At 47.1% G+C, this 24,279-nt stretch overlaps 1 protein-coding gene across 1 annotated transcript; it reads right to left on the bottom strand.

Annotated features, from left to right (window-relative positions):
* Window positions 1-19: 19 nt before the first annotated feature.
* On the bottom strand, window positions 20-14,713 carry LOC144120063 (uncharacterized). Its single transcript, XM_077652532.1, has 4 exons — window positions 14,321-14,713; window positions 12,625-13,058; window positions 290-479; window positions 20-46 (listed from the first exon to the last, which is right to left on the bottom strand). Exons 1-4 carry the CDS (start codon window positions 14,711-14,713, stop codon window positions 20-22), a joined length of 1,044 nt encoding a protein of 347 aa, XP_077508658.1.
* Window positions 14,714-24,279: the final 9,566 nt, after the last annotated feature.

Here is a 24,279-nt window from a genome sequence, read left to right as displayed (position 1 = left end):
CAGTAGTGCATTAGATGCCTCAGTCTGAACAGGAGCGTATACCATACTGAAAAAATGCAGGAATAGGGCTTCAGAGCATTCAGTTATATCCCTCTAGAATGCAGGCCTTAATAACGCATTGAGGTTTACTTTAGGGCAGCATCAAGGTGCAGGTTTCTAAGGAGCAAGAGAGAGAGAGAGAGAGATTATGTTCCTCAAGATGGCATCACTGATGAAAGTGTCAAGCAAGTCCACCGTTTATCGAAATAAAAGCATATCGCGTAGCAGTCATGCATTAAGCAAGCCTTACAGCATTCGTGGGGGAGGCAGGCGTGAGTGCCGGTGAGCTGCAGCCAGAGTGGACATGTTCGCGTCGCTTCTGGACCACGTGACCCTGGAACACTTCGAGCGACACCTCGTCCCCAACGACGCTGAGCACTCGGGCGTCTTCTTCCAAAAGCCCAACGGACATCGGACGGCCATCGCTGCTGCTTGCAGCACTGCGGTTGGAGTCACGGTTTTCATCATAGAATGCACATGAAACCCGCATTCAATAGGTTTAGCGCCAGTATGAAAAGAAGGCAACAACATCTGGTTCTCCTCTTCGCTCTTAGTTATATTTCACCTATGTGTGCCTCAAAATGAATTCTTGCTCTCACTTCAACGTTTTCATTTTCCGTGCTGACTGGTTTAAGCTTCGTATACAAAGTGATACCTCCATTCGCTGCGTGATGACGACTCACCATGCTGAATGCAGGGTTAAGTTAATATTCGGGGTTTCCTTTAGAAATTTATGTAGAAAGGGATCGTTAATAGTCTCAGTTATCTCAAAGATATCGCACGGGTGATAGTTCTGCTCTTTATTTGATGTCATTGTGCGGTGAAGAAATTCGATTTGCTGCGCGTGTCCTGTGAGCCGTACTTGGAAAGTGTCTAGTTCAATAAAGCACAATTGCTAGTTCAGTCATACCGCAGCGGTGGCCTAGTGGCTTGAGCATGCGCCTCGCATGCGGGAGGTGCGGGGTTCGATCCCATGTGCCGCCGGGTACCTACCGGTGATAAAATGGGTACAAGGTTTCGCCTACTTGGTACTCGGCTTATTTAGGTTGAAATGCTTGGAAAGTGCGTCTTTCACCCTACCTTGTGCAATAAAAGCTACCTTGTGCCATGGCTCTCTTTGGCCAAAGCAGCCCTTGCGCCATAAAAATTCATTATCTTCATTATTTCAGTTGTAGTTGTGGGCATTACTCCTCTTTTCCGTAGTCTGCTTTTGACCGTTTTTTCGCCTAACTGTGTACCAACTGGACCAGATCTGAACTCTATTGCAGAACTCTGAGTTGCTGCTCTCTTGGTGATGAAATGAAGGTAAAATATCTAGAGATTTCAATAACAAGTGGATTGCACTCGGGAAGCTAAGTCCATTTTTATCCGCTAATTTCTGCCTTTCATGCCACCGCGTAACGAAGCCTCCTTCTTTGAATGCATGGTGCACCTGGTCTTACGCACAGTTGAAATGGTCAACAATTGGCGAAAATGCAGGCAGCAAGTGCGGGTTTCACAACGTGCATTTTGTTCTTAGTATATTACCGCTACCCTCGCCTGCCATTTACTCTAGAAAAAAAGTTGATGCGGCAATTGCGGTTCGCAGATTTTAACATGTATTTGTCTTGACGAGAAAACCGTTTTATTTAGACTTACGCTCCATGCAGCAGAAACCTTATACATGTTCCACCTTTCAGTACCTTCCTTATGAGGAGAACATCACTGGTAAACTAAAGAACACATTACTCTAAAAGCGATCAAGAGAGCATCGAAAGAGCTCTGCTTGATCCAGAAAACCAAAAGAGGAAAACGAGAACCAAAAAGAACAGCGCCTGTGTCAGCGTCCATCTTTCTTGTCTGTGTTGCTACTGCGCTGTAGTCCTGAGTATGTTGAACCAACAAGGCAGGTACTTTCTATTAAGTAAGTTCATCTCTAGATCAGCTGGCCCTCCTTTTCCTTGTCATCCGCGGCATCTCGTTCACCACATAGCGGTTGGGCGGCGCAGATCCAGAACGTATGGCAGTCGCCGCAAGTTGCTACCTTCCCATGTCCATATGTTCTGTGGCGGATTAGTTCCGGCTGTAGGTTGGGGCCACCCGTATCTGCAAGCTCCTGCGACCCGAGTGGCAACAGCAATCACGCCAGTACAAGGATCACCTTCGCCTACTTCTCAGCTGCTCTCAAAGCTGGAAGTGGCGCTGGCATGAATTATCCCGCTACATCGACAGGGCCACCGAGCTCCCGTGATAAAAGATAATACGAAAGCTGCAGCAATGCCTTCCATCAAAGGCGACGCCTTCCAATAATGCAGTGCACACTGTTGATGATGTGCAGTTGCTAGCAGAAGTGCAGCACATCCTCAACCATTGTCCAAAATTTGCCGCGGAGCCAAGAAAGAACGCTGCAGAACAGCTCGCGATGGGGAAAAAAATATCAAGGCTGGCCCCTACAACTGAGGCCAAAAAGTGCGTCTCGGAAGGCGTTGACGTTTTGTTACGTCGCCGTGGTCACGCAAGAGACTTTCCGTTTAATAAGATTGTTGCATGTAAAAAAACAGTGCCTTTTTTTAAGCCTGTCTTTCTTGTACTTGTTTCTACTGCGCTGTAATCCTCAGTATGATGAACCAACAAGCCAGCCACTGCGTATTAGCCAAAAGAGGAGATCAAGATTACTCAGTAATCGCTGCAGACGACTGGATAATATGTGAAACACCGCATTCCGCCGCGTAAAGAGGCTGAAGCATGACTGAAGTAGAAACTCATGAATAAAACACTATAAATTAGCACTGTACATGACTCGAACTAGGTTAGAGCACAAATATACCAGGGCGCTTTAACTTCAGCCAAGACATATGATTCGCTTATATCCCAGATTACGCTATCGGCGAGCTCGATTCCGCAGCAAAACCTTTTGGCCATAAGTATGGGAACAGAACAACCAGTACGAACTACCTTTTCATTCCATTTCACACTTTCTCATTGGTTCCTGTGCGCATTGACGTTGGACATCAAAGCAGACATCTCGCTGGTCGTGAAATGCCCATGATGCCACTTACCTTTCAAAAACGAGTCTCGAGCCCATGTCACACTGGATAACAGGCGCCAACCACCTTCCTCCAAATATGGACCACGATAGTCGCCTGACACGTCTGACAAGAGTTATCGCTGCCAACCACGTCTCGCGAAATAAACTGGTCATTGTGCGACAAATTGGCACAGCGAGCCGCATGTGGCTCAGCCTCACTGGATGCGGCGGCATGAGTCTGACTAGCGGCGGTGACGCGAACAGGCGGCTTTGTGTGATGGGTCGCTTGCTTTCCCACCTCCTATTCGATACGTAAGAATGACGTCAAAGCCATATGAAATGGAAAATGGAAGGGATTGTTGTAGAATACGGCCCCTGGTTTTTTCCTCATCGGCTTTTTATTTTGGGCTTCGACCTTTGAGAACATTTTCGGTTTCAGCAGCTGCTAGTGCCGCACTAAATTGCTATCCAGTACGATGATGTTAGCTGTAAGCCTGCGGCGTTCTCTGCTTACTCTCCGCGCTTAGGGTAGAGTAGCCGCAAAAGTCTTTTTCCCTTGTGATTTTCGGATTGCCCGGTCCATGTGATAGTGGCATGGTGAAAGGAAGAAGGAGGGAGTCGGTATGATACCAACGAGTAATTTGAGCCCATAACGCATTCGTTTGGGCGCAACAAATGTAATGTGTTTGGCAACTGAACCGCGCCTATGACCGGTGTTCTCATTGTACCTTTATAGGATGCCCACAAAGTATTCCACAAGAAGTCCGTGTACCTCTGTCACTATGGTGTAGGTACTCAATTCCGCGAGTCGACGTATTTATTACGGTGACGCCCCGCGATGAATCTGACGCTTCGTGAAGTACACCTTTATGGCCTTGGAATTCGCGTAGCGGGTATCCAGTGCAACAACCTTGAAGGATCTAATATTGAGTTAATCTAAAACGCACACTCTACAAAGATCCTCACCCTCAAGAGTTTAAGAGAGTAGGCTTTTGGACGACTCTGTCAGTCATTATCAACAAAGGGTAAAGCGCACACAGAAGGACGTGAACGGTATCCAACAAATGCCGCGCTTGTGCTGTACCCTTGCCATCTTATTTTTTTATGTGCGCAGTAGCCTTTGTCGGTAACCCTAGGAGATATTCGAAATGCTTTCTGAAAAAGTTAAGATGTAAACAGTAGCAGGTGGTGTTCATTCTGTAGCTCCAATGATCTTAAAGCTGGATGTCCGTATCTTTCGTGCTGCTGTATTCACCTCATTTTCTCAGAGTGTGCGTAAACTGTAGGCAATTTGAATCTTTCATTTCCTACATTGTTAACGCATGGTTCCGGTGTAGCTCTGCTCAGAAATTGCAACCATACGATTGTCATGGCTGCGCCTATTCTGTGTGCCAGGAACTAATTTGAACTCAGAAATGCGCTACACTCAGCTCAGAAGACAACCGTACTGCAGCGCAATGTTCAAGGCGAATCGTGCAGTCATCCGTATTGGCACAGGCATTCACGCGACCCACGCTGATCACACAGCTATTCACCCTCGCTCTTGGACAAAATGTCGTGATTAGGGTAAACCGCGCCCCACTGTGTTCGCCAGTGTAAAAATGAAGTCAATAGCCTGTGGATCCAAAGGAAGCATAATAGAATGTTTCTGTTTGCGAAGTGAAAAATTACGTGAATATATTTAAGAATCTATCCGAAAATAGAAAGGCAGGCAGCAGCACCTTAGCTCAGGTGGCAACGCACTACACGCAACTTCCAGATGTCGCGAATTTTGCTACACTAACCATCATCATCCTGACTGCTGTCTATGGCAAAACAAAAGCATCTGCCATATCCTCTCTTGCTCCAGAAGCGTTCACCTTAATCTTCGCAGTTTTCCTGTTATTTTGTGTCCATCTGACTGCAGACTTCAGCCGCCACCGGCTGCGCTTTCGTTGAATCCACTACGTTACCCTTAACGAGAAACGGTAAATTTTGCCTTCGGATTTGATGGCCTGCCCATGGCCATTCTTTACGATTTCGACTACGATATTAATTATTAACGCCTGTTTGGTCCCGACCCACTCTGCTCACTTCATGTCTTTTAACCGTACAACTAGTGTTTTCGTTTCCGTAGCTTGCCGTGTTGCCCTAAATTTGAATTCAACCCTTGTCGATAGCCTCCATGTTTTTGCCATTTGGTGAGTACCGTTAAGATAGAGCTGTTATATACTTCCGTCTTGAAGGATACTGGTAAGCTGTGATTTGTGATTTCAGGAAGTTCGTCAAATCCACTTTAGCACAATCTCATTCATTTAACTATTTCACTCTTATGGACCGCATCGGCGGCCACTGCGTTGTAGGCTTCGGGTCACGCGGTCCACGGCGCCGACGACGGCGCAAGAAGCAAGAAAGGGCAACCCTCCGGCGCTCGGTAACTAAACAACACCCGCAAGACATTACTGCACGGAGACGCCCCGCGCTGGGGGCACAGGGAACATGAGGAAAGAACCGAGACAAAATTGGAGGGGACACTTAGGCTCCGCCTTTAATCAGTTAATGCCCATATATGCGGAATTTGCCATTACCAACTTCACATCAATGTCCTTGGGAGTCCTCATACCACTCCTGACACAGTCTTGCAGTAGTTAAATGATACGCCACTGCCCTGCGATGGCATGTGCTGCCACCGGTGGGTCGTGCGACCCAAGTCACTTTTCCTGTCCAGCCTCTCGCGATGAGTCATTAATTTAACTGCTACCTCCCAGGGTGGTTTGTTCGCTCACAATCGAGTGGGTGGGTTTTGATGAACCCACCAGGTCACGCGACCTAGGTTGCTTCTCCAGAGTTGCCGTTGAGCCCCCCTACGCCAGCCTATTTATCGCTCACAATGCCGGCAACCCCGACAACGCCGACGCCGGATTATCGGCGTAACTGGGCCTTTAACACTATCATGTTAATAAAGGTGGTGATGGTGGGGATGGTGGTGGATTATTATGGCACACGGGCATATGGGCATGTGTGCCCAAAGAGCGGCAAGGCACAATATATTTTTCTTCTACTCAGGGTGGGGTCCAAGGCCCATTTTTCAAGCATTTCACCCTCAATAAGCCGAGCACCAGACCAGGAGAAAGCTTGTACTCATTGTAACACCGGTGGGTACCCGGAGGCAATGGGGATCGAACCCCGCACCTCCCGCATGCGCTGTGGATGCTCAACCGATTAGCCACCGCTGCGGTGTATTAAAGAGCTTTCTTAGTGACGCACCAAATGTGTTGGTCGTTCTCTGCACACGCTGCATGCATGGTAAGAATACATTGTGGCAGAGGTGAAAACACCCCAGAAAGTAGCGCCAGCAGATGGCCCAGGTTTTGGACTGCGGTAGCCATATTCCAGCTTCCAGTGCAATCCTCCTGATAGATTTTGCATTAGAAGACAAAGTGAGCGGCCACAATGGAAGCCGCGTTTCGAACGTTTTCGAAACATCAGCGAGGTCGCCGATCACTCGCTAGCGGCGTGCACGCACTGGTCCACTTCATGGGGTTAAAGCAGACAATGTTCTGCTCGCCCTCAAGTTAAAAGAGGATCAGAAGAGGTCATACGACGATGTGCAGCTGCTGTTTGCGAAGCACTTCGTTTTTCGTGGAAATATCTACAAACAGGCTGCGCTGTTCAGAAGAGAAAAGAAGGAGGGAAAATAGTACAAATGTTCCCAACTGACTTGCATAAACTTCCAGAGGTACGCGACTGCGGCGGCTGCAGAACGACATGATGCGACCAAATCGTCCCAGGCATCAGAAACCACAAGCTGTCGGAAAAAATGGAGCTGGATACATAGTTTTACGCACGAAAATGATACAACCATGGTATTCTAGTTGGGAGTGTTGAAGCAACAAGCTGCAGTTTTACATGGAAATTTCGAAGAAATGATGGACAGATTCGCCAAAACTCACAAACTAGCTGGTTCATCAGTCAAGAGAAAGACATATCTTGCTCATGTAAAGGTGCTCCTTTCCTGCGGCTAAGAAGAGCATACGAAAGCATGGTGTCCGGTGGAGAAGGTCGCCTGCAACAAGTTGCGCAAGAGAAAGCAACACTACTCCCGAATGTGCAAAGGAGAAAATGCAGTGCACGAAATCGTCACCAGAAGCGGTGCACTTTTTGTAGCCATTTCATCCGACACCCGAGAGGAGTGGATAACTACAATGGATGTTCACGCCTGATCAGTCAAGTTTAAAGTAGCCACAGCGGCACGCGTGGTGGCAGACAACCAAAAAGAGTACTGAGAGGACCGGATCAGCAGCAGCTCAGTATTCTTGGCGTGATGGAAGCAGATATAAAATATGTGACAACATAGCAGAAGCCTACATCTACGTCGTGGGTAGTCTTGAAGTCCTCCTTTTGAGAAGGGAAGCGAGGGAAAGTAGGTATCGGCAGTCTTCTTGCAAAAGTCAGCATCAGCAGGCGCGGAACAGGCAAACCAACATGTGAGCTCCCAATGCTTTTCACTTGTTTTGGTAACGTAAACCTTGCATACAAGATCAAGCTAAAGAAAGCTGCTGAATGTTTCTCACTGAGGACTTTCTGTAGTGTACATGCCGCTTGTGTCAAAGACTAAACCAAAGCTGCGGGAAATGATCAAGCGTGATGTCATCGAGTCATTTGATGGGCCAACAGAACGGTGCTCTGGTATGGTTATCGCGCAAACGCCTAAAGGAGACAAACTCATGCGTTGTCCTCACAGAAGTAAGCAAGTTTGTACGGAGAGAAGTTCACCCTCTTCTGATAAGTGAACAAGTACTCAAGCAACTTGCTGGAGCCCGTCAAATTTTGAAACTTGACGCCAACTCAGGATTCAGGCAGTTCTATCTAGCAGTCGAGTTACGGAACCTCATGACATTTATCACGCCATTCGGGAGATTCAGGTTTAAGAGGCTTTCATTTGTCATTAGTTCTTCATCTGAATTCTTCCAAAAGACGATGTCACAGTTCCTAGACGGAATAGAAGACGTAGTGTGTAACATGGACGATATCCTGATTTATGGCAGGACTTATGCACATGACAATGCCCGACTAAAAAAAATGTTTGTAGCTATTGCAGAGCAAATGTATTTTGTTGAAGAAAGACAAATACGAGTTCAGCATACAATAAGCAAAGTTCTTGGAACACATAGCAGACCGCCAAGGAATCAACCCTAGCCCAGCTAAAGTGCGAGGAGCAGTGAACATGAAGCGTTCTTCGAACACTCACGAACTGAGAAGCTTTTTTTGGAAGGGCAAACTACCTGATGAAGTCTGTTTTAAAATGATCCAGAAAAGACTAACCGACAGTGCAGTTCTGGCATTCCTTCACCAAGAGAGAAGCATGCAGCGGACTTTGCAGATGCATCATCCTCTGGACTGCCTGATGATCTGCGACAAAAGCAGGAAGATGGAGGATACCAACCGATCGCGTGTGCCTCTCCATCTTTGTCAGAGAGAGAGAAAGGAGGCGCGCACATACAAAAAAAGAAGGTCCTGCAGTAACCTGGGCATGTGAGAGGTTCCGGGAGTAGGTCACCTGTCTTCACTTAAAAATCGAAACCGACTACAAACTTTTGATGCCCATTTTTAAGACCAATAATCTGGTGACATTACCCCTCGATTACAGAGAATATACGATATAGCGCATGTCCCTGGCAATGATCGCGTCGCCGCTGACACGCTGTCTCGACAGCCACTGGAATGTAGAGGCTACTCGCAGCACAGATAAAACATTGCAGTTCATAGCGGACTGCTAATGAAATGATCTAGGATCATCATTCCGCAAGTAATCTGCAAAAAGATCCTCGACAGGATTTCCCAGGCCATCAGGGAATTCTCAAGTGCCGAACAATAGCTCCCGAGTCTGTCTGGTGGCCGGCATATCAACCCGAATTGAACAACTCGTCCGCCAGCGTACACAGTGTATTAATTAAGGATCCGACATAGGGCATCAGCCACTCATGCCATCCGAATTTCCTGACTGGCCGTGGGAGAAAGTAGCCATGAGTTGGTTCCACTGCGGAGGAAGAGATTGCCTCCTGGTCACCTACTACTATTCCCGCTAACCAGAAATTGCCCTACTCTCAAGGATGAGTGCGGCCGAAGTCATCAACATCAATATCATCAACCTGACTGCACCCAGTTCAGGGCAAAGGCCTATCCCATGTCTCTGCAATTAACTCTTTCCTTTGCCCGCTGCGCCCAACTTATGCCTGCAACCTTCTTTATCTCATCAGCCCACCTAACCTACTGCCGCCCCCTACTACGCTTGCCTTCTATTGAAATCCACTCCGTTACCCTAAGGACGAGCGGTTGTCTTGTCTTCGCATTACATGCCCTGCCCGAGCCTATTTCTTCCTCTTGATTTCTACTAAGATGTCATTAACCCGCACTGCTCGCTCCCGATCTCTAACGGTTGCACGTATCATTTTTTTCCACGACTCGCAGAGTTTTCCTTCCCTTAAGCTGAACCCTTTTCTTTCTCCTCCACGTTTCTGCCCCGTAGGTGAGTACACGCAAGTTACCGCTGTTGTGCACTTTTCTGTTCAGATATATGGACAAGCTGCCATTCATGATCTGAGAGAACCTGCTGTATGCGCTCCACCTGATTCTTATTCTTCTAGTTATTTCCCTCTCATGATCCGGATTAGCTGTCACTACCTGCCCTAAGTGGATGTATTCCTTTACCACTTCTAGCACCTCGCTGCAGAAGTCATCACACAAGTTAAGTCTGTTTGAGCAAAGAGTGGAACACCTGTACAAGTGTACAGCGATGACTAACCCCTGTTCAACAGGATAATCGGCTCTGCTTTCCACCATTTTTTGGAGGAAAGGAGCTATGAGCATGCCATTTCTAGCCAGAGATTTCCTGAAAGCAAAGGTTTCATTGAAGCAAAGGTAAACGTCGTCAAGGAGAGCCTATGAAAAACTGGAGACAGGTTGCTACTCATACTTGCAGAGGTACACCACAAGCTGATGGCTTCAGTCCTGCGGAAATGTTAATGGGACGACGGCTGCGAACGTCCGTGCCAATTGCAAGCAGCAAACTGGAACCTGCATTATTCGGCAGGCAGACCCTTCAAGAATGAGAATTAACGAGAACAGCCAAACAAAAATTGGACGCTTAAGCTTTGCCTTTAAGAGTGGAACGCGGCAGCGTGTTGCTACGCTGCCAGGGAGTCCACGAAACGCCACAGCACTTTAGGCGCGAGACCTTGCCCGTTGGACAAATCGCTTGGAGTCTACAGGAGGCCTTTCAAAATTGATCAGTTAGATGCTCTAAAATCTCTTAATTAACATCATCAAGCATTGCTTTTCATTCACAGCATTTTGACTCCTTTTAGCCCCCTGTTTCCGTTTTTTTTCATTTTATTAATTAATCGGTCAATTACAATTATTTCAGGAACTCATCATCGCCTATGACACTCCAATCAATCGCCAGAACCACAAATTTCCATGATACGATTTTTTTACGTAGTTCCCGAATATTCCCCAGGTGTGCGAAATTTCCGCGGCCGTTCACTACGGCGTCTCTCATAGCCTGAGTCGTTTTGGGACGTTAAACCCCTATAATCCATGACCCATTTCCCATACGCAGTGTCGACTACTACTACGTCGACGGCTTTTCAAACGAACGTTCTAAATACGCTCTCGCGTAAAAGAAATATCCCAACAGGAGCCATGCAGCTCACCCGCGTGAAGATTTATAGCCAGGCCAAAGTGCGTGGGTAAAACACCAAAAGATAGTGGCCATATCGAGTCTTCTGCAGGGTTTTCGAGGTCCTATATCGTAGAAACAGACATGGACAATGTGAGGAGTAGAATTCATCTAGCTCTGCTGCGCGGCGTGGAACAAGAATATCGTCTGCCGCAAAGGCCCGAAGAAACGCAATTTCGAGAGAAACCTTGTCTAGAGAGCGGAAGTAAACAAACCTCGCTCAAAGGCGCGTCCTCCCAATAGCTATACAAGACACGAAGCGGTCGTACGCTTAAGCCGATCCAAAGAATTCAGCTTTAGAAAGTGTATATGTGGTTTAGGCTGCGAGTCACGAGGCCCGCGGCGCCAAGGGCACCGAGAACCGGGCCATCCTCGTGGCGCGTGGTAGACTACACTGAACAAGGCCCGCATGAAGAAACTGCAGGGAGAAGCCCCGCGCTGGGGGCGCCGAAAACCTGGAAAAAGAACCGGGACAATAAGGGGCTCTCCTGCCGAGGCACCGAACGTGTCGGTCGCTCTCCGCGCACGCTGCATGCATGCTAACATTAGGGTCACTACCTGACCTAAATAAATATATTCCCTTACTGCTTCCATTGCTTCGCTGTGTATCGTAATCTCTTGTTTCCTTCCGAGAGTGTTGACAATGCTCTATTTTTCGCGTAATATTTTTTAGGCTGGTTGGTCTGTTTCCCTCTCTAGACTTTCGATTGTGCCTTGCAATTCGACCCTTCAGTTACAAGACGTCATCAGTGAATTGGAGATGACAAAGGTGTCTTCCATATTTATCCCAAATTTTATCCCCTCTGTTTCCAATCCAACAACACGGAGAGAAGAGTAGTACAGAGATCGCGTCTCCCTGCATCGCACCTCTCCTGATTGGTATTTTATAACTTTGCCTTTGGAGGACCGCGGTCACTGTGCAAACGCTAAACACATTTTCCAGTAAGTTTTTGCAAGTTTCAGGTACGCCACAGATTGTCAGCCACTGCTTATGCACAGGGTAGCAAGATTTCTAAGACAACGTCGCGCTCGTCTGTCAACAAATGTCCAGCCTTTCGATTCTAGCAGCCCCGACCCCGGGGACCATAGTACAGTATGCACGCTGTCACCAAAACAGGTTCTGGCCACCTTGATGTAGTACCTGTCCACTGCAGTTAGAACTTGGTTTTGCCTAAACCAACTAATTTTAGTCCGCATCACTATTAAAAAACCTATGCTTCATTAAATTTCAATCATCAGTGGCCGTTACGGAACCCCAGGTGGTCGAAATTTTCAGAGCGATTCACTACTGCGTCCCTCATAGCCTGAGTCGCTTTGGGACGCTAAACCCACTAAACCAAACCAAACCAAATTACAATGACCCGTAGCTTAGTTTTACAAGCACACTTTTGTCTAAAGACATCGGCCACCACGGTCTTTTCCGAGCGTCATAGTAAGGCCTTTGAAAGGATAGAACAAGGATTCTTTTTACATCATAAATTTTCAGCTTTACGCCTGTTTTGGATGCTCCATGCACCGGGCGAAATAAGACTTTTGCGTATACTGAAAATTTCTGAAGAGCGGCCTGCCTTCACGAATACGTCCTCGTTTTACACTTCTCTTACCGTCAATATAACCTTGAGGACAGTAGCGCTTGAAAGGCAGGGAAGAAGCGGAGTGAGAGAGATTTGCTTTACTTCTTTATGTCGTTCGGTTTCTAAGTGCTATACTTTTCGTGACGAAGTACCTACAAGCACGAACAACTAGTTATATCGCCAATTAAATATTGCCCACAAGTCCAAGAAAACGCAGACCGTTTAATAGAGCATGCCATGGGTAATAAAAGTGAGCGACGGAGTGTCTATCCTAAGTACCTCACCTGAATTCGGTCGCGGCCATTTCGGAGGCCCGTTTCCTTGCGGCGGTCACGCGATTCTGCCAGTATCGGCGCCACTCCTCACGGGACCTGGAGGCAGGACCCAGTGCGTTCAGCAGGCTGGTCATCTCAGACCAGAGCCGCTGCCGAGTCTCGGGCCGCAACTCGTTGGTGTCTCGCCCCAAGCCTGTGTGGACGCACAGGAAGTCCAGCATGACCGCCCACTGCTCAGCGCTACAGTAGCCGCTGTCATTTGAGTGCAGCTGATGAGGCAATTGAGGAGGCAATTTGCTTTCGTTGTTGTGCCCTAACTCGGACATTGTCGCCACCTTTCTAGCTTCGTCTTCGTCGCTGCTCTTGGGAGCCTGCTTGCTCTTTTTCATAGTTATGTGCTGCTTGGAGGGTACGCGCTCAATGTGACAGTCAGCTTTCCTGGCCTTAATAGAGAACAGTTAAACACAAGAGGAAAACAACGCATAGCACGCATGCACAAACTGGGAACAGAAATTTTATTCCGGGGTACATACATATACAGGCATTTCAAGTGAAAGCAAAATTCCGAAGCACAGTCAGGACTTCATCTTTGCTATATGGACAAGCACAATCCGTTTCATGCATTACTGACCCTACTGGTATGCTACATTTTTTTTTAGTTTTTCAAGAGTTCCTTTTCTTGTCACGAAAGCGTAACATACGTGTCGCTTACACATGACCCTCCTTTTCCCGATTCCATGCAGTAAGCTTCCTTTCACTCTCTTATTAGCATGTCTCTCGATTATGGCGCAACTGCAGTCGAATAGAAGCAAGGTGCGCATTTGTCACATCTGGCGCAATGAGATGAAGCGTGCAAGGGGAATCTGGCGCACGGGGATTGAACGTGCGACTTCTTCTATTTCCGGAAAATGCATGGTAGCAGTTTTATTCTTATCAGGCATTCAAGAATGGCGCATTGTGGGACGCGCCGTTTAGATTACATTTTGACCAGCTGCAGTTTCTCACATTTGCGACAAATTCACAGTACACGGGCGCTTTTACAGTCGGCACGCAGCCGCCGCAGCCGGGTTTCCAACTAGATACTCCTCGCTACGCAAAAAAGCACTTTTTTTTTGAAGCGATGTTTATTGCCTCAGGGCATAAAAATGATTAAGTGAGAGGTGAGTAAGATGCTTAAATAAATGAAAAAAGTTGAGCTGATCTGATGAAATCAAGGAGTGAATGATGATATCGACCTTGTGTGCATGCAATATATGAATCCGGATGGTCCGGTGAGAGCGCCACTAACAAAAAAACACATTTCAACTACGACACATTGGCGAATAGTCAGATGCTCGCAACATGAAAATCTTTCTGGTGAAGTTTACTTCTAAGCAGCATATTGAGCTGCACATCCTTCAGTGATGCCAGAAACCCAATACATTAAAGAGCTCAGAGAACCAGGAAATAATCAGTTTTTTAATGATCTATTTCTTCTGAATCATTCGAATGAATTTGTTCCTGGACTCAAGGTAGAAATAAGTTAGCTAAGTGTCATCACGCAGGTGGCAGCGTAACATACTCGAGTTGCTGGCATATTTCGTCACACACAACATTGAGGCATGCTATTTTCGATAACGGACATAGGTAGGTCGTCGTCCCATGTCAACTCGTTGGTATCGCTGACGGCGCTGCCGTCTTCGTTGCTCCATGTGACTTCACTTACGCCACGCTGCGGTAGCGCTCTCTCAGTTGCCTCGGTGGCGTTGGGGGCTGGGACAGTCACTGGTTCCGTCGGGGGCGCATCTCCCCCTCCACCGGCTGCGCCGCTGAAGTAGAAGGAGGCGCCCAACACTAGCACGGCGAGGCTGATGAGGACGCACATGAAGAAAGAAGCCGCCGCTGCCTGGTGGCCGGGTTGACTGAGATCGAGCCAGTCTTTGCCGGGAGGCGAGTCATCGCGCCTGCGATTGCCAGCGTCGATGCCCACGTCTGGTAGCGGGGCAATACCATTTGCCGGGGGTGCCTTCGGTGACCCACGCAATATGCTCCGTAACGGTTTGTCGCTGTTCTTGTTGTTTCCCTCCAGAGGATAATGGCGCGTAGGTTGTGCCGCCATTCTGTCTGTGGTGCGCTCTGCCTTGGTCTTCTGTTTCTTCCTGAGAAGGTGAACCCGCGTGATGAATATTGCCTAAGCATGCTTTGAAGAAGTAGAAGTTCCATTTGTAATCTTAAGGGGAAGAAGAAAAAGAAGATCATTATACGCGCCCATAATTTATAGAATTAGTGTATGCTCTTCTCCGCTCTTTGCATTACATGCCCAAGTGACGGAAGCTAGCAGCCAATGAAACCAAGAAGCATAGAATTTTTTTTCTAAACCTTTTTCCTTCCTTTGTCTGCTAAAGTGAAATGAGATCATACTGTACATTTCAAGTCATTGCTTGGCTTGCCCGGCTCGGCTAAGTCAACCCGTTTAGTCTCTTAAGAGCCTCACCGTGGTGGCTCTGTTACTTTTTTTTCGGCTACTGATTGCAAAGTCAAGGGCTCGAACCCCGTCGAGGCGGCCGAGTTTCAATGCAGGAAAAATAGAAAAACGATGGTGTGTTGTGCGATGTCTGTAAACTTCAACGAATACCAGGTGGTCTAAATAAATCCAGAGCCCTGCACTATGGCGTCCCACGAAGCCTGTGCGTCGCATCTGGACCCTAAGCTACCAATTTTCAATTTACTTTCGTAGGCAATGCAGCTTTCGCTAAGCTTTCTAGAAGACAAATTGGTGCTACACTATATCAAAAGAATTCATTGACCCGCGGGTGGACAAGCTTTCGTGAACCGACTGCTGTGCAGACGTTGATTGCGTTCGACTGCGGTTTCGCTTCCATGGAGACATGGTCATATGCCACGATTCTTATGCGCTGTCAGCACCATCCCCCAGACATGTTCCCAATATTGCTTTCTGTTTCCGAATTTGCGAAAGCCTCATCAGCCAATTTTAGCACTTTTGCAGCGAAACCTACACAAGGCTAGAAAAATTGGTTGTTAAGGCTAGTCAGCAGCGAATTTCAGTTAAGCGTCGCTAGTCACTACTGCGCATGCGCCACTAGTTGCACCGAGCCGCAGGTGTTCCGCCTCCGCGCCGCACCTTTCCTCAAAACCCAAATTTCAATTTTAAGTTAACATTTTTTCTTTCTTCTTTCCCTCCCTCATTTATCCCTTCTTTTACGGCGCGGTTCGGGGGTCCACCAAGATATGTGAGACAGTTACTGTGCCATTTCCTTTCCTCAAAAACCAAACAAAACAGGTGACCCGCCGGCATTCGTTGGGTTCATTGGCTTTGACAACGTTGTAGAGGCCATTCATTTTCACAAAAGGAAAGGCGCACAACTGGCTCCCTGGGTCAGTGGACACCTCAATCTTGCTTTAATTTACGTGGCGTTGGTGTAGTAGTAAGTGGTTTTTATTAAAATAATCAAAAAAGTAAGGAAAAATTCTGATAGCCCCAACATCTGCCATCGATACTGAAGCACGTGAGCTGGGGCAGCGGAAATAAAGGATAGCAGGCAGAATGGATAAATGAAATAAAAGAGTTGAGGGGACAGGAAGAGAGGATAGGGGGTGAAGTAATATACACAAACTATTTACACAATAAGAAATGTGTCCAGGTTTTGTGTGTGATTAGTTCGTGATGGAGGAATAAAACCACACGCGCACAGCACTATGTTGACTATAACTGGAGAGCGGCGTCCAGTTGTTAAACGTCTAAGGTAGAACTCACGGACCGTTGGGTCACTGCGTGTAACTACCTGGCGGAGGGCAGACGGGACGGCAAGCCCGTCTGTTTGAGGAATGCATAGAGGCTCACCAAGGTTTGTTCACGGGTGCGCGCACTGCCCTGCGGCCACAATAGCTTCTTGAGGAAGTCTGGTAGTATTCCCAGTGCCCTATAGGCCGCAATCATATCTGTCACACAAATCACACGTCGCGATTCCGTGACGCTCCCGTCGTTCCCCGGGCCACACGCAGCCAATGAGCGCGCGGAGGATCATTACACGTTGCGACCGCGTAAGTGCGCGACAGCCGGTGATGCTGTCGATGCGCTCACCCCTTGCGATGCGTGGGTCGGGGTGCTGCTTTCGGAGATGCTCCTGGATGACCGCACGCACGTCCTCCAGTGCAAAGCATAGACCGCTGGGAGGTAGTTGATGTGCAGCGGTCGCGAGGTCTTCAGCTTCTTCTTTGCCGGCGATGCCGCAGTGACCAGGCACCCACTGTGCACGCACGGCGCATCCTCTCTGCGCGAGGCGCTCGATGCGAGAGCGAATGTCCGCACTAGTGGGGTACCGTGACCGTTGGATAGCAGGCGGCGGAGGGCGGCGCAGGAGTTGCACAGAAGAGCACTCCTGGGCGGCGGAAAACAGAGGGTGAGCAGCAGGTCCAGGTCGAGCCGGATCCTTCCCCCGAGCCCGAGCCGGATCGGCTTCCTCTAATCTTGCCTTGCACTGCAAAGGTCGCAAAGATTGTTATCCACGGTTAAACAAGACCAGCGCCTTATTTAAGCACAGGGATCAGGTATGCAGGGTGTTGGTGAAAGCTTACCTGATAAAGAATCCGATTACTGCGTAGCATCACCATCGGTGGGCATGATTTATAGGGAGATACCCTTTTTGCGCAGTTTTTTTAGCGCGAGCAGGTAGTATGGAGTATTAGCCTGATAGGAGTGTGCCCATGGGTTTGCTGTTTCTATGTTGTCTCTGACAATGCGCAGTTTGCTTTTTAGATGTGTGATAACAGTGGAATCACGCAACATGCGCCAAGATAGTGTGTGATAGTGTTTGCGTTTTCGTGTTTTTAGTCTGTCTTACCGCGGGCTGAGGATACATATATAGGCTTCTTTACCTTGAACAAAAATCAGTTGATAGTCTGCGCCGTTGTCGTGCCTTCTCGTTCTCTGTCTTGATTTTTTTGTGCAGTTGAACATGAATCCCTACCAACCCCCCCAGTTTTCCTTTCTTATTTCCCCATCAACTCCGCCGTATTGGAGGAGCCCAGGAAGGTTGCGTGTTGCTGGCTGTGCAGTCGCAGGGCGGGGTTGGTGGCCGTAGCCGCCGCTGCAAGGGAGCAGCTGTCCAAGTACGTGGCGTTGGTTTAAAAATGCAAAAACCTGCTTTCATAGCGTTCCGCACACTTAATAGGCACCGCGCCCAGCCTACCACTATGGCAGGTGACAGCTAATGGTTGGTCGCGAAAGGTAGGTCCCCAAATAACGCTGCGGCCTATTGCTGCAGTGCGGCGTCTCTGCCACAACGTTGTCAGCGCTAATGCATTCAGGCCACATCTCTCTCTCATCACTGCCACGTACCTCAAAACGCGATTGCGGCGTCCACTCACCCAAGGAGCCAGTTATGCTCCCTCCCACCTGTTGCTCAAAGCCATCGCCGTCTAGAACATTGTCAACGCCAACGCCAATGCAGAAATGAAGGCCAACAGCTTTCGCTTTGTATATCCTAGATTAGCTGAGCTAATCCACATTCATTTCTTCCGCTTAGGCTCATGCACACGGGGAAACCACACTTGTCATCTCCGAATTTTCACAGATGCATCTCTGCGCAAGAACAATGATTCAGTCTGTATGGCGATTTTCTGCACCGCAAGAAATGCGCGCGCTGCCGCCGCATCCTATACAACGCTACAACTGAAACCTATTAGTTCATAGCAACTGAAGAGGCTCTGAGAAAGCAGACATAGCACGAAGCCGGTTAGAATATATCTGGTCTCTTTATTCATAAAAATAATGACGTCAGCAAGACCATCGGCAGACCTCAGCAGGCCTCAGCAAAGCCGATAATTATTGCATCAGTTGAGAACATCTAGCCTGTCCAAACAGCAAGTCAAGATCATGTGAGAAGCAATTACAATAACAAATATGAAGAGAGTCACGACCCCCATCCCCATTTTCTGCACACCTGTTGTCTCGCACCGTAACTCGTCTTTTCTCCGGACCTTGGTACTTGTTGTATGCACTCTAAAGACGCAGCAGTTGGTTACTACAAACCATGAACCGTGGCCTCCTTATTACTCCACTGTGCAGCCAGAGCCATAAAAGAAATCTGCCTTTTAATTTTATAGCGTTAGCATTAAAACCTTTATATCGGGAAAACCTGCCAGTGTCCAGCGTTTTCTGAAGCCTCCGAGAACACCCTGCTACGGGTGGCAGGTGACGAACTGAAGCGAGAAAAGTTTTTTATCCACATGTAAGGGAAAGGAGGAAGAGGTCCGCAGGTGGCTACCACGAGAACAACCCAAAGGGTGGCTATCGGGGCCGAGGAATGCGCAGCAGCAATGCGCAGCGGAGATATCAGACATGCGCGCCCTTACCAGACGCCACCCTTCGGTTGAAGTATAAAGAACTACAGAGAATGAGTGTGCAATGAAAGGGAATGTAAAGAACGGAGCGTGATGTGTCGTATCATGCAAAGTGGAATTAAATTCCAATGCAACACGTTTCCTACGGATCGGACCGCCGGTTGTCTGTCAATCTTTTTCATTGCCATGCAAACTAGAGGCATGAAAATTCTTGCGCTTATAATTTCGGCTTGTGATGGCAGAAGTGCTGAGTCATGCTACTTCGCAGAATAATTATATGATGTCATGAGTGGTGACTATGATGGCCACTAATACCTTGTGCAATCTCTATACTCCTCACATTAGTTTCAAAGTGCTGAGTAATTATACGTTGCGAATAATTGTAGGGGACGCTCAAGCTCTGTCTTAAAGGTACAAAGCGAAAGTGCAATGAGTTAATTCCCATATATGCAGAAGGTCATTCTCTACATTCATGGATACATGAGAGTCATCATGCCTGTCCTGGCGCAGTGCTGCAGCGGTTAAGCGATGCCCCACTGCCCGGCGATTACAGGTGCTCTCGGGTTGATTTTTCTGAGCGACCAATAACTGATTTAACTTCCGGATAATTTGACCACCTGGGGCTCTTTAACACGCACTGACATCGCACAGTATATCGGCCTCTAACTATCCGCCTCCATCGAAATGTTAGAGGCCCTAGTACAGTGCGACTTGAAGTGTTGTTTTGTGAAAAAATTGATTTCAGAATCTATTTTGTCTGTACAATTAATTATTGAACTGTATTATTTTTCCACGCAACTCAATGTTGAATTTATCGTGGTCTCCAGGGGCACAGCAAGGTGCATTGCGCACCTTTTTGCATTGAAAACCGTTCAGTAGAGAAAAACACATTTGCTCTCAATACCGAACAAAAGCGGCATTTTCGTGGTGTCGGACAAATCAGCGCTACGGTGCTGAGATGGACGCGCGTTACCAATAGCGTACGCTACCAAGTTGCAAATCAGCCTGTAGGCACACTGGTGCTTGAAAGCGCATGGAGACACACGCTGTGGCTAATGCCTGACGGAGAGAAATAGAAAACACATGGCATTATATTTTCTTCTTACAAAATTATCTTAGATCTCAATATTTCAATATAAAGTTCGGTAGATACATCTTTCTAACTGAGTAACTAGAACACCCTTCCACAACCCGTTATGGAAAGTCTTTTGCCCAACTTGATGTCACCGCTCAACTTTAATCTCATTATATCGCATGTATATTGAGGCCTGGCTTCATTCCATAAAGGCTACTTTTATTGTCATACAAAACTGTCGCATATTTATTAAGGCCAACGTTCCATGTCAGTGTCCTCGCTCTCGTATTTAACACCCTGGAAGCGCTGAACCCTTCGGCTTTCGCTTGAAGTTTTCCAGTGATAACAAAATTGCGGAGGCCTTGTCTGATGAGTCTTCACTGGTCGACCCTAGTCGCTGAGACGTTCTGCGTTGAAGACGAGTGAACCATGATGCCGCCGGATCCTTGGTGTCGGTTCCGAAGGCCATCGTCGTAGCTGATGGCTTCCGAGAGAGGTGTGGGGCTTTCGCTTCCGACAGATGTGTCTTTTCTTGTCATTTTTGACTGCTGCGTGACGCAAAGCGAAGAAGTGATTCAGGCATAGAACGTAAAGAATTTTATTGCGCGTGGTCCTAGATTTAATGGCAATTTTTATCGCAATATATAATTTTCAAAATAATAAACATCGTTATAAACTGCAGTGCTACATGTGGAAGCCACTGTTGATTTATTCCTCTCTTTTCATATCCGAGACAAATATTGTGATAGCATCTTAATCGTCTAATGATGCAACGCTCACAAGTACGGAGCGCGTCAAGCGCTCGGCAAACTGCTCAGTCGAGCATGAGAGGCCGCGTTGGTTCTCGTGCATACGCGAAGGAGAAGGAAAGATTTTGTTCGAGGCCAGCACTAAATCTATTCGTGCTACTGACAAGAATACTATAGCTAATATGCGCTTTGTGAAATCACCATTTCTATATTGCAAAGCAATGCGTGATTGAATGGAGCGTCCAGCGTCAACTGGAACTATCTCCTCTGGCATATGGCGACTGCGTCCCGAGCAAAGAACGAGTATGTTGTGGCACAGCATGACAAATGGCACGGGATGGTACGGTACGGTATGGTATATTGTGCTATATGGTATGACGTGGTATGGTATAGTATAATATGTTATTATGTATATGGTATGGTATGGTATAGTATGATGCTATGGTATGGTATGGTAAAAAGAGTTTAACAATTCTTTGTTCATCGCAGGCTTCGATGTTCATCACAGCAATTTTCAACAGCCTGTGCGTTTGGGCGAGCATCGTCTGCTCACTCCGCGGTCGGACACTATTTTGGTGATAGCCGAGCCGGCGTGTGAAGTTATTTGAACTTCCCGAAACACGGTCTGCAATCAGCTGACTCACATATGAACCGCCGCTGTATGCCCTATGGCTGGACGAAGGTACCGCTAACAGAGTTAAACCAGCGGGAACTGCGGTCTACTGTGCTAGGACCCACGTCTTACAGAGAGCCTTTGAAGTGTCCTGGAGATGATAGATTGCCTCAGCGCACGAAGAATTTTCTCGTTTGTTTTGGAAATATAAACGGTTCTACCATATCTTTTCCTTCAAAAGCCTTTCAGCGTATTGTTGCACTTAACTTTAATGCAAAATTCGGGATGTAAATTTGACTTACACAAAACACAGTGTCTCGCAATTGGCGTTGTAGTGTTAACGTCTTTTTTATTTTCTTCTCCTATTCCCTACCGGTGACCGCAGGGAACTTAACGGTTGCCTCCCGCCATTCCCTCTGGTGTGGTGCTTAAGGACAGGTTGTCCCGTTTAGTGGAAATTTTCTAATATATTCTCTTCCATGTGACCGAAACATACATGCACCACGTCTACTGTCGGCGTTGTATCGTGACACCCCTGTTAAGGACGCTAACGATGCAGAATAGCATTTTTTTCTTGCACTCCATCAGGCTTTTCTTCCTAAGAAGAAATGCAATTAGGCATAAGCACCGAGAAGCTCAGCAGTATGCTAGGAAAATTTAGAATCCCAGTGACGTTCCGTCACAATCATAATCACCGCCTCATAAGCTCCGCATGCAAGAGTTTGAATGAGACTCACCTGTACTTTTTCACAGCTTTTGAGTACGAGAAAAAATATTACAGGTCAAATTTTTAGCATTGCGTGCATGTGAAGTTAAGTTGCGTTTTAATTAATTTGAATTTCGAAATACTAAATAGAGTACAAGGCCGCCAATTTCTGCGGTGAGCGAGGAGCTTGATGGAGTTTAAAGCACTGCCCAGCGTCATGTGAGTGCGAGGGCCACAGTATTTCACACGTGCTAGAAGCGCACGAAATATGAACGCTCCTGCCCCTCTCTGGGCCTGCTCGTTGGTTCGCGAAAATCGAACCTGTGGTGCAGTCATATTTTTACTTAACACTTCGCTATCATTTCACACCGAATCAGCAGGGTGGTCGTGGCTAAGCCTACAATGGTATTGTGCTCGAGACCCTGAAGAAGGCCAAAGGAGAATGGGGTGGCGTAGTACTGAGAAAATTGTTTATATACTCCAGTTTCGCGTGGATGACCGCAACCCACTCCCTCAGCATGACCGGGCTGACCTGGCACTTTTGCTCTCACTGCTTCAGATTTTCTGCCCCTGTTTCTCATATGGATGTTTTGTTAACGAGCGGTAACATAACGCTGAAGTACATACGTGGCTTGTTCCAAAAACGAAGCACACGGCGGCTCCTATCAGCAGTGCGACCACGATGGAGGATACGACGAAGTTTTTTCTCTCGAACCGGTGCTTAAAGCCGGCAAAGTGAGCCTCTGGGTCGCCGTTGTTTTCGCAGCCACTAAGCGGGCTGTTCATCCTCAGCACGTACACGATGCTGCCGGATGGAGGAAACAGCGCATAAGCACAACTCCAGTGCAAAACGCGGAAGCGTTTCTCACACGCTCGCTATGGCATGGAGACTTCGTAACAAAATAATCACTCTAAACCGCTCGATCACTCATCCCGCTGTGTTCGGGGCCTACAGCAGCCCTCTTCTGATTCCGCAGTATACTTTGAAGCTTTTATTAGGACGTAAGCCTTTCTTGGCTGATGAGTGGCGTGGACGGAACTTGTGCACTAAATTTGTAGACAGAGGCTGTGCGCAAAAGTGTGCGCACGAACTCTCAGTCATAAGTTGTATGGGAATTAAAATGAAATACAAAAAATGATTAAGCAACATCTGATAAGCAACATATATCTAATTAAATTTTAAAAAATAAAGACAAAAAATTAGGAAAAACAAAACATCATAAACATAAATAAATCAATAAAGCAGAACCGAAAATAAAAAAAATGGAAAGAATAAAAATTGAAACAATACGTTTTAAAAATTGAACAATCAATATGAAAAATGGACGGAGAAAGAGAGGTAAGGAAAAGGCTTTCGCATTACGGCTCTTAAGCAGATTTAAGTGTAACCCTGTAATTTTTTACAGAGAGCATTGAAGCGCCAGCAGAATTGCAGATGGCCTACATTGAGGCCCGGTGCCAAAGCTCAGTTGCTTCTTAGGCTGCACATTGGGCCTTTATATAAAGTAAATAGCACCACACCATTTGCGTTCACTTCACGTCGCCATTATCATCGGCTGAATTATGTCCACTTCAAGACAAAGTCCGCTCCCATTATCCGATCTTGCGCACCCTGTTAGTAATAATGGCCTAAAATTACAAAAATGTGAAAATTAGATGAACATGTTGGTGGCCTCGGCAAAGACTAATAACTTGAGCACTCGATAATGCCGCTGGAAGAAACATAGCTACACAGAGATGGTGCTAAGCAGACGTGCAAACCGGAGCAATACCAATAAAATGACGGGAGAGGCTTATTCACTGTGTACCAAAATACAAAAACTGAACGAGTTTTCCTGTCTTGCTTCCGTATGCGAGTATCCAGGCAGTCTTCTAAGTATCTGCGCGAGCACGAGCGGATCAAGGAAATGACACCGTGAATGAATGCTACTACAACCTTTGTCCGTAAAGTTTCAAAACTAAATTATTTTCTTGTCTAGAAATAATTCCACAAAACAAATGTTGGTGCGTATGTGTAGCACCATTTTTTCGGACTAACCTGAGCTATTTATGTTAATTATTGTGCACCCGCTAGATGGCATTACATGTAAAAAAATACGTTGTCACTAGTCGCCTGCGCATTATATTCTGAGTGAATGTGGAGAGGTGGACGTCCACCTCGAACAGCGTGTAAACATAA

Source organism: Amblyomma americanum, chromosome 2 (assembly GCF_052857255.1).
Source record: "Amblyomma americanum isolate KBUSLIRL-KWMA chromosome 2, ASM5285725v1, whole genome shotgun sequence".
NCBI classification, from domain to species: Eukaryota; Metazoa; Arthropoda; class Arachnida; order Ixodida; family Ixodidae; genus Amblyomma; species Amblyomma americanum.
This window is presented reverse-complemented; position numbering and strand designations above follow the sequence as displayed.

Excerpts from the sequence above, each read along its gene's own strand:
- LOC144120063 (XM_077652532.1), bottom strand. The coding sequence starts at position 14,713 with ATGGCGGCACAACCTACGCGCCATTATCCTCTGGAGGGAAACAACAAG. Across the intron at positions 13,059-14,320 it reads GAGCGCTACCGCAGCGTGGC|GCCAGGAAAGCTGACTGTCA; the intron begins GTAAGTGAAGTC and ends TTCTCTATTAAG. Across the intron at positions 480-12,624 it reads ATGGCCGCGACCGAATTCAG|TGCTGCAAGCAGCAGCGATG; the intron begins GTGAGGTACTTA and ends CTCCAACCGCAG.